This window comes from Heloderma suspectum, chromosome 2, assembly GCF_057233095.1.
Source record: "Heloderma suspectum isolate Gila_16-S chromosome 2, 16-S_ref, whole genome shotgun sequence".
NCBI lineage: Eukaryota > Metazoa > Chordata > Lepidosauria > Squamata > Helodermatidae > Heloderma > Heloderma suspectum.
The window spans coordinates 315,085,637-315,105,394 of record NC_139459.1 but is presented as its reverse complement, the minus strand read 5'-3'; the positions used below and the strand labels follow the sequence as shown (position 1 = coordinate 315,105,394).

The 19,758-nt window shown below is 41.7% G+C and overlaps 1 protein-coding gene and 1 long non-coding RNA gene across 14 annotated transcripts in view; one reads left to right on the top strand and one right to left on the bottom strand.

Annotated features, from left to right (window-relative positions):
- The window catches only part of ITPR1 (inositol 1,4,5-trisphosphate receptor type 1), a 377,196-nt gene extending 371,718 nt beyond the window's left edge, over nt 1-5,478 (top strand). For 12 of the 13 annotated variants that reach the window (XM_084840316.1, XM_084840314.1, XM_084840319.1 and 9 more), the window contains one exon: nt 4,129-5,478. In XM_084840316.1, the coding sequence (XP_084696442.1) occupies nt 4,129-4,215 (87 nt within the window). In that variant the 3' untranslated portion in view covers nt 4,216-5,478. The remainder of the gene's footprint in view (nt 1-4,128) is intronic. The other variant, XR_014788558.1, reaches the window with a different exon arrangement.
- LOC146354984 (uncharacterized) overlaps nt 1-19,758 on the bottom strand; it is a 74,497-nt gene that overhangs the window by 36,096 nt on the left and 18,643 nt on the right. The gene's annotated exons all lie outside the window — the stretch shown is intronic.

The window sequence follows — 19,758 nt, the reverse complement described above, 5'->3', positions numbered from 1 at the left end:
AGTTACACAAGCGCCTTCGCCACAGCAAGGCATTGAGTTTAAATTAGAAATTATCAGATCATGGGTAACTGTGGCCACGTTATCTCCATCCTGGTGAAGTTGCAGCTGGTGTATCAACCAAAGCTGATAAAAAGGGCTTCAAGTAATGGAGGTCACATCCCTTATCATAATAAGTGTGTGTGTGTGTGTGTGTGTGTGATCAGATTAGTACTGAACAAGCAGTTCCTGCAGTAACGTGTGGCCACTGCATAGCTCCCGCCCCATACATATCACTGATTGATTTTTATTTTTTATTTATTTATTTATTTATTTCTATGCTGCCCAATAGCCGAAGCTCTCTGGGTGGTTCACAAAAAATGGATTCTATAAACCTTGTACAAATATACAAATACTCTGGTTTTAAAAGGTGTGTGGGTACTGAGAGAGGGAAAGGGAAACTACTAAGAGGACTTGCCTCAGGGCTCCACCTGATTAAGTGAGATGTTGTAAACACTAATTGACAGTCAATACTCTGTAAATAACAAATGGCTAGAGAGAACCATTTTAACTGAAAGTATGTTAAGAATTGCTGAAATGCCTCATTCATTGCCTAATTTAAGTGAACTTGCAAAAAGAGGCAACAGTAGTGTTTCTCTTTCTAGGACTCCAGAGAGATACAAAATAGGTGGGGTGAGGGTGAAACCTTGTCACTGTTGGTATATATAAAAAACCACACCCAAAGTTTTATTCCACCATAATGGAACTGGAGCTGATTCATGACACATGGACTGTGGACAGCAATGCTATTAAATGCACATATTTATATATATATGCATGAAGAGTACGGTTAGTCCATAATCAGCTAAACTAGCTAACAAGATGTGATTTAGTTCTTTTCTCTCTAGCTGATAATTTAGCAATTTTTCCATACTACCTGAAGAGTTCTGGGTAGTTTAAACGCTAAAATCAGTTTATTTACATATTTAATACATACTGTAAGCATATACAAATCTACAAATAATTTAAGAACTTCTTATACTTGGAACAAAATTTAAGTATTTTTAACCTTCCACTGATAGAAAAATAAGAAAATAAGAAAACAACAATGAGCTCCCACACCACTGATGAGAAGAGAGACCCATCACCTGGCTTTCTTGGGGGTGATGTGGACTATGGCTCACCCAGTCTTGGGGCATGCTGGCCAGGAGACACCCAGTACAATGAACAGCAGAGCCATGAGGCTTGATACCGCAGATTCCTTGCCCTGAGAGTTCCTGGTCTCATGCTTGCTCTGCTTGGTTTTTATTGCACTGCCCCCAGGCAGGATATGAGTCTGGGAGATGAGCCTGAGATGGAGCGAGAGGCAGAGCCTGAGATGGAGGAAGGGAAAGGATTGCATTGTTGCAACATGACAACAGCACGCTCCCTTTAGGTGGTGCTTATGGCAGTTGCCTTGTTCTCTTAGCCAGAGAGCCTGCCCTTTGTGTCATTCGTAGCAGACCCTGCAAATTTTGAGGCTGCTTCTCTTGCCGCCCCAGACATGCTGGCTAGACATCAGCCAGAGTTTGATCAACTCTAGACTGAGGTCTACTAGACAGAGCCATCTTTTGGGATGTTTACACCATCCTGACTTGTTTAGCTCCCAAACAATATAGGCTTTTAAGCAGGCAATATCTACTTTATATGAAAAAGCACCATTGGACACAGTTTCTTTTTATACTTACTGTAAGCCATTCAGAGAGCTTTCTGTTATAGTGCAGCATACAAATGATGTTAATAAATAAATAATAAATACATTTGGAAGTGTGCGTGGAGACCATCTGATCACAGGTGCCTATACCACCTCCCATCTTATAACAATGAGTGCTGTCGGACTTGGGTTTGTTGTCCAAGACTGCTACATCTTTATGCATTGAAGAAAAGCAAATCATGTCCTGTCTTCGGTACATAACTAACAGGTCTCAAATCTTTTTGAAAACCCCAAATGCTGCGGTTCCTACATCTGGCTTTGTAGACGAGAAATGCTGGGGGAATTACTGGTGTTTTTTTCCCGATGTGCCTGCCAAAGTGGGGGTTTTCTTAGGGCATCTCTACACCAACCTAAAATCCTGCATTTAAAACGGGGCTTTCTGCTTCTGTTTTAAATGCAGGATCACAACTGACTCCCTTTACAAGTGCTTCCTTTCTCCCTCCCCCTCCCCCCTCCTTCTCCCTGTATCTGAGTCTTCCATTATCTTTGTCAGGAGCGCCCTAGCGGCCTCTTTCAGTCTACCCCAATAGCCAACTCAAGACACAGACAAAAGGATTCTTTTCAAGGCTTTAATCCTGTTACAACTTAATGACTCCTTCAGATGCCAATCACCAGTGACCAAACAATGAACAGCAGAGTAGCCTATGCTCCAGGTTAGGCAGTTCGTCCCCATTTGAAGGAGAATCACTTGCAGACCCTGAACTTATGGGCTAGGGAGAGATCCTCCCTCTTTCCCTTGGGTCCACAGGACGCGACCGTTGCTTGCGCGCCAAACGAGCGCTACGCCTTCTTTCCGCACCCTCCATTGCTCGTCACTCTCTGCATCTGCGTCGAGCGTCTAGCAAGCCCCCCTCCCGCACTCTCTCACTGCCAGGGTCACTATCTATCTCAGGAATGCTGACAGGAGGAATCTCTGTCAGCTGCTGTGCCTGTGAGGGATAAGCGGGCTCCTCTCCCACAAATTGCTGTTCCTCCTCAGAATCAGAACTGCTCAGGGGTTCTATGGGCTCAGTTTCCACCCTGACAATCTTTAATTGATCTTGCTCCTCTTCTTTCTGCTTTTGCTCTTTTCACAGAGGAAACTGAAGTGGAACACAACAGGCTAATTTGATAGCTCATTATCTGAGATCTATTTAAAAACGAAACAAAGGGCATTTAGTGCAGGAGACGCCTTGAATGATCATGGTGTCATGTAAAGAGCCCGCAGACTTCTGAGAAGGAGCAGTCTCAATTGCAGGATAAAAGCTCAGTGTGAAGGAGCCCTTAACTAATCTCGTAGCTAGTGGCACACTGTTGAAAAAGTTGTTATAGTTCATCTGGAATCCTATAAATCTGGTGTTCCTTGACCACTATGTGGCCTAAATTTCAAGCTGTTGGGGCACATTATTCCTTTCCATTAAATATATTTATATCAGTATCATAAGCGTATTATGGTTTGGGATTACAACATAGTCAGAATTTTATGCCATATTTGCTGGTGTGGTTGGCATATACTTCTTTATTGGGCATCTTCCACTGAATGGTGGTAATTGTTCATCAGGTCTCAGGGTCAAAATCACCAGAAAAGCCAAATTAATGTTTTGCTCAGTTTGAACTCTGCAAACTGCTGTGATGAAAAAGAAATAACACTTTGCAGATCACAAGGAAGGTTCTAACTGGGGAAAAAAAGTTTTGAAAATTCAGGTTTATAAATGGGTTTCGTAAACCTTTGGGGTTCTGTAAACCTTTGGGGTTCTGTTGATCCCTAATAACATTTGTAGCAATATTAAGAAAAATGGGTGATTTGTCTATTATAATAGGCAATCTATTGTTTTTTTACCCTCTATGCGCCTTTCTCACAAGAAAAGGAAAGAAGAGGTTCTGGTCTAAGCATCTGTAGGTATGAAGAGTAACTACATTTAAACAGCATTTTGCAGTGTCACTTTGATCTCTAGCACCTTATGTGCATGCTTCCCCCCCCCCCCCCGGTCATTGTGTTATTTACGCCAGCTCACTGCAAACTAAACACACAATAAGGTAACTCCCAAAGAGCCTAAAATGTATTTTGAAATCGCCATTAGTTCATTCTGAAGATCATTTAGGTCTTGACCACTTCCTAATTCATATTCCAATATCTTCCAGCCCATCCTCTCCATTCTACCACCAAATAGCTTGTTTGTTTTCATGAGGAACAAAAGATATGCTTTGCACTGGACTACTTCAGTCCTTTCCCTTTTGAAATGAGGAGAGGGGGAGCTATGTTTTCTCTAATTGCCTTAGTGTATCAGACAGGAGTGCCCTCTGTGCTGAAGATGTTTTTCAGAACAAACCTTGTCCATGGTATAGTAACAATGGCTCATTCTGTAGTCTGGTGTACAGGAAGTGCTTAGGTCTACTGAGCAAATGTTTCAATTTTCCAGATGACAGAGCAGAGGAAGCAAAAACAACGAATTGGTCTCCTAGGACATCCTCCTTCTATCAACGTGAACCCACAGCAACCAGCATAAATCGGATGGGTGGCTTGTCTCCCCACTTCATAACAAGAGTTGAGATTCAACTCTTAAAGCTGCTTCTATGTATTCCTAGCTCATGTAAATAAACCTTTTTTAAAACAGTATGTATAGGACTGCTATGAGAAGGTATGGGCATATATATATTGGCACATCTTTGGAGGGGGAATAACGTTTGTGCCCCCAAAATGCTTTTTTATAGGAAGAAGTGAAGGGCACACCTAACTTGCACTTGAAAAGGATTATTGACTAAAAAACGATGTGACCTGTATTTTGTATTTAAAAACTTCAGATAGCTAATATTTATGTTTTTATACAGTTGTGCAATATGAATTATGCAATCACATTATACTTGTTACTTACTCCTGTGTGTCCTAAAGGGAGTGCACATCTTTGAATCTGGTGTTGTCTTATATCATTTATCAAATGGCATCAAATGACAGCTAAGCAAGGCTGCTGCCAAACTGTGTTCCTAGTGAGGTTTTATTCTCCAGGGCATTTTTGTAACATATAGCATTCCAAAAAACTGACACATCATGGCAGTAGTGCTGCCTCTTCCCTGACCAACATTCCTCTTGATCTATTTTTTATTTAAGAAATGAAAAGTAAACAAGCAAGAACAGTCTTAAAATTTATATTGACAATTCCCCGCAACCCCTCCAGTTTTGACCTGTATCTTGGTTGACAATTCCTTAAATCCCAGAGAGTTTTGGAAGAGGCTCAAGCACTCAATTATGAAGAAATCTTGAAGGGAACTTTTTTCATTATAAACAATTAAAACTAGGATGGTTTCACGCTGCTGGCAGATCGGTGTAACTTCTAGGGGATATTTTTTTTTTGGTGCCATATTGGTTTAGAAGAGCCTAAAAGGGTTTCCAGACTACCACCTCAGTGTACCATCTATACATTTTGTTGTTGAGACAGAAGTACATTTCCCTCTGTCATGCATTGTACCAATTCAACTATGAGCTATCTCTTTTAGGACTCTTAGCTGAGCACTGATTTTGTAGTACTTGCAAAAGAGCCACTGGTTTTGGATGGTGTTTCAGTTTTCCTTCCATCTTGGTCACATTTTTGTTGTTCATGACATCTGAAAAATATATATATCTGTCACCTAGTTTTGTATATGGTCCTCATTTTACAGAAGCTAATTCTCTGCTTTTAAAAAGAAACTGAGAGATGAAGAGTGCTTATTAAAGTTTGTAAATGCATAAATATTGATATTTAAATAAATGATACAATAATAATGTACAGTGCTTCAGTGTGATGGTCTCATTCTTCTTCAGCAATATGACTTTTTCTACCCTCTTCACTATTACAGAGATCTGTGTGAAAACCCAGTCCACGTACAAGTGGACTGGGTTTCTAACATTGAAGGTTAATGATCTGACCCCCAGAGACTAGCATAGCATAGTTCTGCTATGTGTGATTAGCGGAATATTTAGTTTGGCCCTGAGAGAGGGGCTGGCTCCATTAAAAGTAAATGGTCTGCAATCTTCAACACAGTTGAGAGGGTTTGAAACCCAGACATTATGGCTTAGCTGCAGTCCCCTCAAGCCTGATAATGCTGCTATTGAATGCTAGGTCAGTCAATGGGAAAGTGTGTACTGTTTCTGAGCATATCTAGAAAAAGCATGCCAACCTGGTCTTTATTATTGAGATCTGACTAGATAGAGGAGGAGGGCTGAACCTCTCCCAGATTTGTCCACCAAGTTATCAGGTGCAGCATCAAGCTGTGGTCTACAAGGGTTCCATCCTTCTGGTCAAGCACCTTGTCCAGCAATCTGCCAGTTTCAAGTGCCTGTATGTGGTTGGGGATTCCATTGGTGTACCATTCATCCCACTGCCCAACAGTCTTCCTGGACAAGCTGACAGAGGTGGTCTCAAGGGTGATGTTGAAGACTTCAAGGCTGATTGTCTTGGGGAACTTTTAGTATCCACACCTAGGCTGCCTTGTCTGGGGAGGCTCAGGTCTTCATGGTCTCTATAACAACCAGGTCCTGTCTCAAATGATATTAGACTCAGAATACATGGCCAGACACACTTTGGATCTGGTGTTCTATGATGGACGAGGGGATATTGATCTGTGGGTGAGAGAGCCAATGACTCCATTGGCATGGACAGATCATCAGATTTAATCTTCAGGTAACTAACTTTCATAGAGAATGCAGACTGATTTTAAGGTCCAACCCCCAGAGACTAATAAATCTGGAGGGTTTTCTGAGGTCTCTGGGTGAACATTAATCAATGGTCCTGCCATGGCTCTGTCTCAACTTAGAATGAGGAGATGATTCAAGGTATTGCTCCCGAACACACACATAGAACTACATTACCTCCTTGTTATTTTGAGGAGCTGAGGGCAAAGAAATAAATGGACCAGCAACTAGAACACAAATGTAGAAGACATGTAGTGAAAACTACTAAAAACAAGTGAGATCCCATCTTCAAGCTTACTCTGCAATGGTGGTGACACCAAATAAATCTTACTTCTCTCCCACCATTGTGTCTGCACAATGTCGTCCAGCGGTTTTTTGGGAAATCCTAAAATTACCGGAAGCTCTATAGGGAACTGTGGAGCTACATCAGCCATCAGACCAGGGATGGGAAACCTCAGGCCTAGGCGCCAGATTAGACCCTCCTAGGGTCCCAGTCCAACCCCCAGATGGCCAATTTTCCCTAACTACCTATCGTTTGTTGGTTTCCCAGCTTTTGTGCCGATTGCTCCATTCAAAAACGTTGAAATGCCTCTCCTGAGGCTTAGTTACTGGTAGTACAAACTTGAAGCTAAAATATGCTGGTTTTTGTATTTTTGGTCCCACCACCCCTTTTGCCTTCAGACTGTCCACCACTGGAATGTGGCCCTCAAGAGCTCTTCCAAAATTGAATTTGGCCCCATGACTGAAAGAGGTTCCCCACCCCTGTAAATAGCAGTTTGTCACAATTCCAATTCATTTTCAGGATAGAAAAACAACTTTGGTTGTCTTGGTAGGTGACTTATGTAGAGGTATAGATGGGAGAGTGCAATTCTATTAGTTCTTCTGGCTTTCTCAGTGGCTTGCAATATCATTAACCCTGGTATTCTTTAGGACCACTGAGGTTGCCCTTGGGGACATGGTTTTTAAGGTGACTCCAGTCCTTCCTATAGGGTCAATCTTAGAAGGTGGTACTATAGGACTTCTGTCCCAACACATGGCTTGTGGCTTACCAGGTGCCTCAAGATTGTACCCTGTCCCCCCATGCTTTTCAACATCTTCATGAAGCCACTAGGAGAAGTTATCTGGAGGTTTGGGTAGCTGTGTCACCAAAACAAGTAACTCTACCTCTTGTTTTTACCTACTAATCCCAAGGAGGCTGTAGAAATCCTGAACCTATACCAGCTGGAGTCTTTTTTGCAATTGATGAGTGCAAACAAGCTGAAGCTTAATCTAGACAAGACAGAGGTGCTATAGGTAGGTCAATCAGCAAATCTGGATGGATACAACTGGTCTTGGATGATGAGGTTGCACTCCCCCCGAACAACCGAATTTGCAGTTTGGGAGCCCTCCTGGACTCAGTGCTATCTGTGCAGGCATAGGTGGTTAGGGTGCCTTTTACCAGATTAGTCTGATACCAGTTTAGAATGATACAACAGTTGCAGCCCTATCTAGAGAGAATGGATCTTGCCTTGGTTATTCATGCACTAGTGATATCCAGATTAGACTGCTGTAACACACTCTAAGCAGGTCTGCCTTTAAAGAATGTTCAAAAACCAACGGATTCTAAATTAAGCTGCTCAGATGTTGGCAGGAGCCAAGGAGTCAGAACATGTGATCCCAGTATAATACCTGTCTCACTGATTACCAGTGTGCTTCTGTACCCTATATAAAGTTGGGACCAGTTACTTGAAGAATTGCCTTCACCCACGGGAACCTACCCATGTATTGAGATTAGCTTCAGAGGCATTCTTCATATGAACGTCAGTAAGATCAGTGAGGTTGGTGGGCACAAGAGAGGGAGCCTTTTCAATGTTGGCCCAAGGATTATGGCATTCTTTACTTATGGAGGTGCAATTGGGGCCTCTGATTTAGGCTTTTGAGTGAGCTTTATTCCCTTTTATTAATGGGAATAAACCCATTTATTCCAGCTTGCTTTTTCTCATGGTTTTATCATGCTCCTGGTTTTGGAAATTATTGTAAATCCTTTAGCTGAGCTACAGTGATAGGTTTCATCTGCTGTCAATTTGTTGTTTTAATTATGATCCTTTTATTTGTATTTTTATGATTGTTTTATTGTATTTTATGTATTGTAAGCTGCCTTGTGAGGGTTTCTTACCCTGAAAGGTGATCTAAAAATAAATAAATACATAAAATTAGCCCCCAGCATTGGAAATGGTAGCTGGATTGTGACCCTAGGGGGATACAATGTGCCTCAATATGCAGATCCATTGCATCTCTCAAGGGTCCCCTGAAATATACAGGCCCTGTCTTCACACATACACAGCCTAATACAATGACACAAATGCTGGGTAAGGACAGATCCTGGCTGTGGTACACAGTGCAAGTTCTATCAAATGTTTTAGAGATCCAAATGGCATTTTTTTCTCCATTCAGCTTCTTCTGTCATTATGAATGTTGTTTATCTAACGGGAAAGGAAATGTATTTGCCAATAAAGTGCTTGCAAACAGCAAAGATTTTGCAGCAACAAAGACTATGTTTGATCACTCATTGCTATACCAGCCATATAGAGGATTGTGTCTGAAATCCTCATCAAGCCAGGCAGCTCATGTAACGTTGGGCAGGTACTACTTGAACATGCAAAAGCTATATGGATTACATTTTATATTGTCCATGTTTTCAGTCTTTTACAGTAGTTGATACTTCAGCCAACAAAAAATAGTTATGTTTCTCTTGAGATCCATATTAATTTCATCACAAGGGCTAAGATTCAGGTTAACCTTACCCACTGGCTTCCTTCCCTATTTGGGTTCCTCAGTATTTTCTTTACATGTTGATATCAATAAAAGCTAAATTAGGATTCTGCCACTGTGAAACAGAACAAAAGATATCAGAACACACTGGTAATACTATTGTGTTTGCAGATTATACCCATAAATAACTTATTCCAATTAGTATATATATACTCCCCTTCATGGATCACTGCCTTGTTGTGGCGAAGGGGTTTGCGTAACTCAGCGAAGCCATAAGCTATGCCATGCAGGGCCACCCAAGACGGACAGGTCATGGCAGAGAGTTCTGACAAAATGTGGTCCACTGGAGAAGGAAATGGCAATCCACTCCAGTATTCTTGCCAAGAAAACCCCATGGAACATATCACAAGGCTAAAAGATATGACGCCGGATGATGAGCCCCTCAGGTCGGAAGGTGTCCAATATACTACTGGGGAAGAGCAGAGGGAATTTCCAAGTAGCGCCAGAAAGAGTGAAGCGGCTGGGCCAAAGCCGAAAGGGCACTCACCTGTGGATACGTCTGGTGGTGAAAAGAAAATCCGATGCTGTAAAGAACAATATTGTTTAGGAACCTGGAATGTAAGATCAATGAATCAAGGTAAACTGGAGGTGGTCAAACATGAGATGGCAAGATTGAACATCGACATCTTGGGAATCAGCGAACTCAAATGGACAAGCATGGGCGAATTTAATTCAGGTGACCATTATATCTACTACTGTGGGCAAGAATGCCTTAGAAGAAATGGAGTAGCACTCATAGTCAACAAAAGGGTGGGAAAAGCAGTACTGGGGTACAATCTTAAAAATGATAGAATAATCTCAGTACGAATCCAAGGCAAACCATTCAACATCACAGTAATTCAAGTCTATGCCCCAACCACTGAGGCCGAAGAAGCTGAGGTTGATTGGTTCTATGAAGACCTACAACACCTTCTAGAAGTAACACCAAAAAAAGATGTCCTTTTCATCATAGGGGATTGGGATGCTAAAGTAGGAAGTCAAGAAATCACCAGGATAACAGGCAAGCATGGCCTTGGTGTACCAAATGAAGCAGGACAAAGGCTAATAGAGTTTTGCCAATAGAATATGCTGATCATAGCAAACACTCTTTTCCAACAGCACAAGGGGCGACTCTACACATGGACATCACCAGATGGTCAATATTGAAATCAGATTGATTATGTCCTTTGCAGCCAAAGATGAAGAAGCTCTATACAGTCAGTAAAAACAAGACCAGGAGCTGACTGTGGCTCAAATCATGAGCTTCTTGTTGCAAAATTTCAGCTTAAATTGAAGAACGTGGGAAAAACCACTAAACCATTCAGGTATGACCTAAATCATATCCCTTATGAATATACAGTGGAGGTGAGGAATAGATTTAAGGCATTAGACCTGATAGACAGAGTGCCTGAGGAACTATGGACGGAGGTCCGTAACATTGTTCAGGAGGCAGCGACTCAATCCATCCCAAAGAAAAAGAAATGCAAGAAAGCAAAGTGGCTGTCTGATGAGGCTTTACAAGTAGCTCACGAAAGAAGGGAAGCAAAAAGCAAGGGAGAAAGGGGAAGATACACCCAACTGAATGCAGAGTTCCAGAGAATAGCAAGGAGAGACAAGAAGTCCTTCTTAAATGAACATGCAAAGAAATCGAGGAAAACAATAGAATGGGAAAGACTAGAGATCTTTTCAAGAAAATAAGAGATCTCAAGGGAACGTTTTGTGCAAAGATGGGCATGATAAAGGGCAAAGAAGGCAGCGACCTAACAGAAGCAGATGAGATGAAGAAGAGGTGGAAAGAATACATGGAAGAACTATACAGGAAAGATCTGAATGTCCCTGATAGCCATGATTGTGCAGACACTGAACTTGAGCCGGACATCCTAGAGAGCGAAGTCAAGTGGGCCTTAGGAAGCATTACTAACAACAAAGCTAGCGGAGATGACAGTATTCCAGCTAAGCTATTTAAAATCCTAAAAGATGAAGCTGTTAAAGTGCTGCACTCAATATGCCAACAAATTTGGAACACTCAACAGTGGCCACAAGACTGGAAAAGGTCAGTTTACATTCCAATTCCAAAGAAAGGCAATGCCAAAGAGTGTTCCAACTACTGTACAATTGCGCTCATTTCACATGCCAGCAAGGTGATGCTCAAAATCCTACAAGCTAGGCTTCAGCAGTATGTGAACCGAGAACTACCGGGAGTACAAGCTGCGTTCCGAAGAGGCAGAGGAACTAGAGATCAAATCGCCAACATTCGCTGCATCATGGAGAAAGCAAGAGAATTCCAGAAAAACGTCTATTTCTGCTTCATTGACTACGCTAAAGCCTTTGATGGTGTGGATCACAACAAACTGTGGCAAATTCTTAAAGAGATGGGAGTACCAGACCACCTTACCTGTCTCCTGAGAAACCTGTACGAAGGTCAAGAAGCAACAGTAAGAACCAGACATGGAACAACCGATTGGTTCAAAATTGGGAAAGGAGTACGACAAGGCTGCATGTTGTCGCCCTGCTTATTGAACTTATATGCAGAGTACATCATGAGAAACGCCGGGTTGGATGAATCACAGGTCGGAATTAAGATTGCTGGGAGAATTATCAACAACCTCAGATACGCAGACGATACCACCCTAATGGCAGAAAGTGAAGAGGATCTAAAGAGCCTCTTGTTGAGGGTGAAAGTGGAGAGTGCAAAAGCTGGTTTGAAACTCAACATTAACAAAACTAAGATCATGGCATCTGGCCCCATCACTTCCTGGCATATAGAAGGGGAAGAAATGATAGCAGTGACAGATTTTATTTTCTTGGGCTCCAAGATCACCGCAGACGGTGACTGTAACCATGAAATTAAAAGACGCTTGCTCCTTGGGAGGAAAGCTATGGCACACCTAGACAGCATAGTAAGAAGCAGAGACATCACCTTGCCAACAAAAGTCCGTCTAATCAAAGCTATGTTTTTCCCAGTAGTAATGTATGGTTGTGAGAACTGGACTATAAGGAAGACGGAGCGCCGAAGAATTGATGCTTTCAAACTGTGGTTCTGGAGAAGACTCTTACGAGTCCCCTGGACTGCAAGGAGGTCAAATCAGTCAATCCTAAAGGAAATCAACCCTGAGTGCTCATTGGAAGGACAGATACTGAAGCTGAAGCTCAAGTGTTTTGGCCACCTCATGCGAAGAGAAAAGTAACTGGAAAAGACCCTGATGCTGGGAAAGATTGAAGGCAAAAGGAGAAGGGGACGGCAGAGGATGAGATGGCTAGATAGCATCACCAATGCAATGAATATGGACTTGAGCACACTGTGGGAGAGAGCGGAGGACAGGAAGGCCTGGTGTGCTGTGGTCCATGGGGTCACGAAGAGTCAGACACGACTTAATGACTGAACAGCAACAACAACATATATGTTGTTGTTCAGTCGTGTCCGACTCTTTGTGACCCCATGGACCATAGCACGCCAGGCCTTCCTGTCCTGCGCTCTCTCCCGGAGCGTGCTCAAATTCATATTCATTGCATTGGTGATGCTATCTAGCCATCTCATCCTCTGCCATCCTCTTCTCCTTTTGCCTTCAGTCTTTCCCAGCATCAGGGTCTTTTCCGGAGAGTTTTCTCTTCGCATTAGGTGGCCAAAGTATTTGAGCTTCAGCTTCAGTATCTGTCCTTCCAATGAGCACTCAGGGTTGATTTCCTTTAGGATTGACTGATTTGACCTCCTTGCAGTCCAGAGGACTCGTAAGAGTCTTCTCCAGCACCACAGTTCGAAAGCATCAATTCTTCGGCGCTCCGCCTTCCTTATAGTCCTGCTCTCACAGCCATACATTACTACTGGGAAAACCATAGCTTTGATTAGATGGACTTTTGTCAGCAAGGTGATGTCTCTGCTTCTTACTATGCTGTCTAGGTTGGCCATAGCTTTCCTCCCAAGGAGCAAGCGTCTTTTAATTTCATGGCTACAGTCACCGTCTGCGGTGATCTTGGAGCCCAAGAAAGTAAAATCTGTCACTGCTTCCATTTCTTCCCCTTCGATATGCCAGGAAGTGATGGGGCCAGATGCCATGATCTTAGTTTTTTTAATGTTGAGTTTCAAACCAGCTTTTGCACTCTCCTCTTTCATTCTCAACAAGAGGCTCTTTAGATCCTCTTCACTTTCTGCCATTAGGGTGGTATTGTCTGCATATCGGAGGCTGTTGATAATTCTCCCAGCAATCTTAATTCCGACCTCTGATTCATCCAACCCAGCACTTCTCATGATGTACTCTGCATATAAGTTAAATAAGCAGGGTGACAATATGCAGCCTTGTCGTACTCCTTTCCCAATTTTGAACCACTCGGTTGTTCCATGTCTGGTTCTTACTGTTGCTTCTTGACCCTCGTACAGGTTTCTCAGGAGACAGGTAAGGTGATCTGGTACTCCCATCACTTTAAGAATTTGCCACAGTTTGTTGTGATCCACACAATCAAAGGCTTTAGCGTAGTCAATGAAGTAGAAATAGACGTTTTTCTGGAATTCTCTTGCTTTCTCCATGATCCAGCGAATGTTGGCGATTTGATCTCTAGTTCCTCTGCCTCTTCGAAACCCATCTTGTACTTCCGGTAGTTCTCGGTTCGCATACTGCTGAAGCCTAGCTTGTAGGATTTTGAGCATCACCTTGCTGGCATGTGAAATGAGCGCAATTGTGCAGTAGTTTGAACACTCTTTGGCATTGCCCTTCTTTGGAATTGGAATGTAAACTGACCTTTTCCAGTCTTGCGGCCATTGTTGAGTGTTCCAAATTTGTTGGCATATTGAGTGCAGCACTTTAACAGCTTCATCTTTTAGGATTTTAAATAGCTCAGCTGGAATACTGTCATCTCCACTAGCTTTGTTGTTACTAATGCTTCCTAAGGCCCACTTGACTTCACTCTCGAGGATGTCCAGCTCAAGTTCAGTGACCGCACTATCATGGCTATCAGGGACATTCAGATCTTTCCTGTATAGTTCTTCTGTGTATTCTTGCCACCTCTTCTTAATCTCATCTGCTTCTGTTAGGTCCCAGCCTTCTTTGTCCTTTATCATGCCCGTCTTTGCACAAAACGTTCCCTTGAGATCTCCAATTTTCTTGAAGACATCTCTAGTCTTTCCCATTCTGTTGTTTTCCTCGATTTCTTTGCATTGTTCATTTAAGAAGGCCTTCTTGTCTCTCCTTGCTATTCTCTGGAACTCTGCGTTCAGTTGGGTATATCTTCCCCTTTCTCCCTTGCTTTTTGCTTCCCTTCTTTCGTGAGCTACTTGTAAAGCCTCATCAGACAGCCACTTTGCTTTCTTGCATTTCTTTTTCTTTGGGATGGATTTCGTTGCTGCCTCCTGAACAATGTTACGGACCTCCGTCCATAGTTCCTCAGGCACTCTGTCTATCAGGTCTAATCCCTGAAATCTATTCCTCACCTCCACTGTATATTCATAAGGGATATGATTTAGGTCATACCTGAATGGTTTAGTGGCTTTCCCTACGTTCTTCAATTTAATTCAATGCTGAGTTACGCAAGCCCCTTCGCCACAACAGGGCAGTGATCCATGAAGGGGAACAATATATATACTAGAGTTTATAGACAAAAACAAAGCATGTTGATTAATTTATGCACTACAACTACAATGTCTTTACAGCTCCTATAAAGCTAGCTGTCTTTGTGTCAGTCAGTCATCTCCAAAACTTACATTTTGGACTGTGAATGTTGCAACACTAATGGAGCAACCCTGAAGAGCCACATGTTACATTTCTTAGTTACCAGGATATGTGACAATCCCATTTCTATAGAATAAAGGTTCTAGGATGGAAACCACTCATAAGTCACTACATGATGTGAAAATATAAATGATCTATTACCAGGCCTTTTTTTCAGAATCCAATATATCACAATTGTCCTCCTTGTACAGTTATGAACTCAGAAATGTCTACTGTGTAGAGGACTATATAAACATTTCTATGGGGGGGGGGGGAAATCCAACTAAAACAAAACAAAATATAGTGCTCCAAACCAAATACCTGCATGTGCTCAGTTGTGCATGCAGATCTTTTAAATGCAGGGCCAGTGTCAAGGGTAGGCATGGTTGAGCGTCTATATTCAACAGCAACCCACTGACCAAAGCCCCCTGGAGTTGATCCTCCTCTTCATCAGTGCAACCTGCTGGTTTGTCTGCCTCTCGCTCTAGCCCAGACAACGGGGGTGATGAGAAAGAGGAGCAGTAGATACCACTGCCTCCTTGCTCCCTGGCTCTCTGCCTGCCAAGTAAGCAAGTGGTAGCAATGATGAGAAAGAGGATGAGGAGCAAAAGCAGCTTGTGACAATGGCATTGAGAACATAGACTTCTTAAGGGAGGAGGTCCATTGAGCGTGTCTTTTCCAAATGCCCTCAAAAACCTGGAGCCATCATGGCTTATATGCATAGGCTGCCCTATTAATTTTCTTAGAGGGGCTCAATGAGCACAAGCAGACTGGGATCTCCATCGAAATGAATGGGAATGGTGGGTTTCCCATGAACATTGTATCAGAACAAAGGACATCTCTTTAAGAAAAGCATCTTCCCAGCACCTCCCTTACACTTATGCTGTCACAACTTTCCCTCTCAATAATTTGGTTCATCCTGAATATTACTTGTTTGTTGAATAGTAACAAAATGAAGGGTACAGGATATTTTGAAACTCATCACCGACTCTTTTCAAGGTTGGGCAAAGGAAGAGAAATATTTCAGTACCACACAGATGTACAACTTGTACTGCACAATCATATGCATGTTTACTCAAAAATAAGGCCTACTATGTTCAATGAGACTTACTCCTAGTATGTATAGGTTTGCAGCTGGCATGTGAATCCAGTAGTGTAGAAGATCCTATTATTACAGACTGGGAAAATCAGTTCCATGTAATTCAAAGTAATAAAACCATTTTTCTTTCCAGTCCACAGTCTGCATAAGTCATTTGGCTTAAGGAGAATAAACAATTGCATGCATAATGTAATAGAATATAGTTTCTTGTTCTCTTTTATCAAGCCAGCCTTCATTATTTATCAATTACTGAATTAGCAAAGAATACAAATTACTTTATATATTCCAAAGATTAGCAGTTTCTCTTTTAAAAGAAAATGATTTGACATGTACAGGTATAGTAATAACATTAGATGTTTCTGTTCAGAATTAGGATTCAGTGGTATTGCAAACCCATTCATTTCAATTACAGGAAGCCAAAAAAAAGCAAATCTCTCTCCTTTGCATTTATTTCCATTGCATAAGCAGGTGAACTGGTTCACTGAGGATTTCCTTTGCTAATCAAGCCCGGAAATGGATCAGTACTGCAAGGATAAGATTAGTAGAATTGCCAATTTACCGCACAGGTCTTAACCAATGGGAATATATCCTTGATAAAACAAGTTTGGAGACAACTGCTGTATGTATTTCAACCAGCAGATAATCTTATCCCTAACAGGGCTGTCACCTGATCAAATAAATCCTAATCAACTGATTATTCATATGCAAGTTTATGCAGATTTAAAGATAATTCTTCACACACAAAAGCAACCCCCTCACAACTATGTTTTTCATATTATAGTTGCACATGTTGCAACAGGTATCATCTCTCTGTGACTGGAAAAGGATTAACTCTTCTAAGATGGCACTTACCATCTGTGTTTTTTGTTATATTCCCTTATTACATTTTATTTTTGAAAACAATCGATACCTGAATAATGAAGAACCCTTTAAAATTCCTTTGATCAATTAAATCTATTGATCTAAATAACTGATTAATTGACTAAACATATTATTCGACTATGATATATTGGTTTAATTGATATTGTAAGACAGCCTTGTATTGAAAGGTGGTATATAAACATCATACATACATACATTCAGAAAAGCAAATGTTGTGGGTCTTGCTGTTAAGAAATTCCCCCTAATCTCTTAATTGTTTTTAAATTTTTATATGTATTTTTCTAATCTTTACAAATCAAAGAGAACCCCCAAAAATAATTTGAACAAATGTGATTTGTAAATATAGTAATGCAGAAACAGCAAAAAGCTTCAGAAGAGACAAACTTTTATATCATGATATCTTATACTAACAGAAAGCCTCACTTTTGTTTAGCAAATTGGCACAGGATATGACACAAGATTGTGGACTTAAGGTCTGTATTCACCCAGCAGGGAAAAGGATGGGTGCGTTGGCTCCCTAATTGCATAATGGGGCTTTGATTGATACGATGTCAGAAAAGTCATAATACAGTTCCAAACAACAATTCACCTTCTCTATCAGTATGAATTCTCCTACACTCTTGAACAGTGTCATAAAAGGATTTTTTGAATTGCCCTTTGTGTTTCTGAAGGAGGAAACTATTAGAGTACTTAAGCTTTCAAAGACAGTGCTTTGATTTTTCAATGCCAGCATTACATTTGGAATCTAATAACTAGAACTGATATGTAACCTCTCCTATAGCAGCATGTTGCCTGTTTTGGATGAAAAGACATCCTAAAATTGACAGGAAAAGACAGTTAACAGTGCAAACTGGCAGACCTCATTTGAGGCTCTAGTAATGCAGGGAATAGAATAGAAAAGAAATGAAACTGGAAAGCAGATCTTACCTTAACACAGGCATGTCTGCACGTACAAATATTCCCTTATAGCATCAATATCCTGCCTTTCTGCCAAGGCAGCATGCATAGTTTTTTCCCCTACCCACCTTATCACAACAATCCTGTGAGGTAGATTAGGCTGAGAGAAAGTGACTGGTGCAAGGTCATTCAGTGAGATCCATGGCTGAGGAGGGAATTAAACCCGAGTCTCCCCACCTCTAGTCAACACTCTAACCTAGCCTTCTCCAACCTGGTCCCCTCCAGATGTGTTGGACTGCAACTCCCATCATTCCCAGCCATCATGGCTAGTCCAACACATCTGGAGGGCAGCAGGTTTGGGGAAGGTTGGTCTAACCACTACACCACACTGGCTCTCAAATGTATTGCTTAATCTCTCATCACTTACTTGAAGGTGAATCTGTGAAAACTGTTTCCACTGAAATTTGAAAAGCAACATGTTTGAGTTGATATGAAATCTCTTTCCATAGTATTTGATCTGCGAGGGCTCTTTAACACATGTGAATAATCACTGGCTTTGCAGTCATCAAGTGATGAAAATGCAGCTGTGAGTTCGGGGGAATGACAAAAAAAATCACACAGCACAATAAGTACTAGATCCCCTGCACGGAGCCAGAGTTCTCCAGAAGTGCTGCCGCTAATAAACGAATGATTGGCGTTTGTGCCAACCCCAAAAACATGAGCGACAAAAGCGATATATGCTTAAGTGTGTGTAGGAAAATATTTAGTTACATAGTCAGATGTCACACACCTTGTACTCACTACAGGAAAAAAAACAGAAAAGAATCGCTGACTAATCTGATCTGCGGGAAATTCCTTTCCACTCCCATTCCTTTAGATCTTCAGCACAGAAGCAAAACCTATACCAATAGGGTTTTTTAAATCTTTTAGCTGCACTTCACTCTTTCCAGTACTGACAATTCTTGCAACGTTTGCATGTCTCAGTGGAAAGGACAATTAAAGTGTTAAGGGACAAAACAGATTTGTGGCTTATTGTTTCCTATGGCTCCCAGATTCTGTATGGACTGGGTTCCTTTGCCTTTTATAAATGCACAAAAGGGGTGTCTTCATTATTTTGGCAGGTGCAGCTTCTTCCAGTATGATTTCTAGATCTTTTCATTGATGGTGTACCTATGCTGTTCACTTAAGTATAATCTATCTTCATTGCTGTCTAATACTTAAATACTATGCACTTACCTGGGAGTAAGTCCCATTGAACTCAGTGTGACTTACTTCTGAGTAAACATGCATAAGATTGAAGGGTGTTTTTTTTAAAAACACTCCTCTTCCAAAATGGAGAGTCATTCAGTATGTCATACTGGTAACAGTGAAAACTTTCACCTGCTATCTTTCACTATGGTTTTGCATTTATGAATAATCACATTCATGTTCTTCATTTGTGAAACACCTTACTGGAATACTGTCATTCACTTTATCAACATAGCCAACTAGGAACAGACTACTTTTCCCTTTCCTGCTCACTATGGCTACCTACACTACTCACTTTCCTACTCACTATGGCTACCTGCACCACAGAACTATTATAAATCCTATTCCAGACCGCTTCATAGTGTTTGTGTTTTGGATGCTTCCAAATCGGAAGGTTTTCAAGATTTTGGTATGCTGACTGAGCATGCCCAATGGTTACAAGCTACAGAGTGATGCCTGTACCCCTATAGCAGGAAGGAGCAACTTGTGGCCCTCCAGATGTTTTTGCCTACACCTCCCATCAGTCCTAGCCAGCATAGCCAATGGTGAAGGATCATGGAAGCTGTAGGCAAAAACATTTGGAGGGCCACAAGATTGCTACCCCTGCCCTCTAGCATAACCATGGGTGCCACAGCCAATAAGAGTGGCTGTTGATCAAAAAACCCACCTTAGCCGATACATCTAAGAGAGCCAGTGTGGTGTAGTGGTGAGAGTGTTGGGCTGGGAGCCGGGAGATCCGGGTTCTAGTCCCCACTCAGCCATGGAGGCT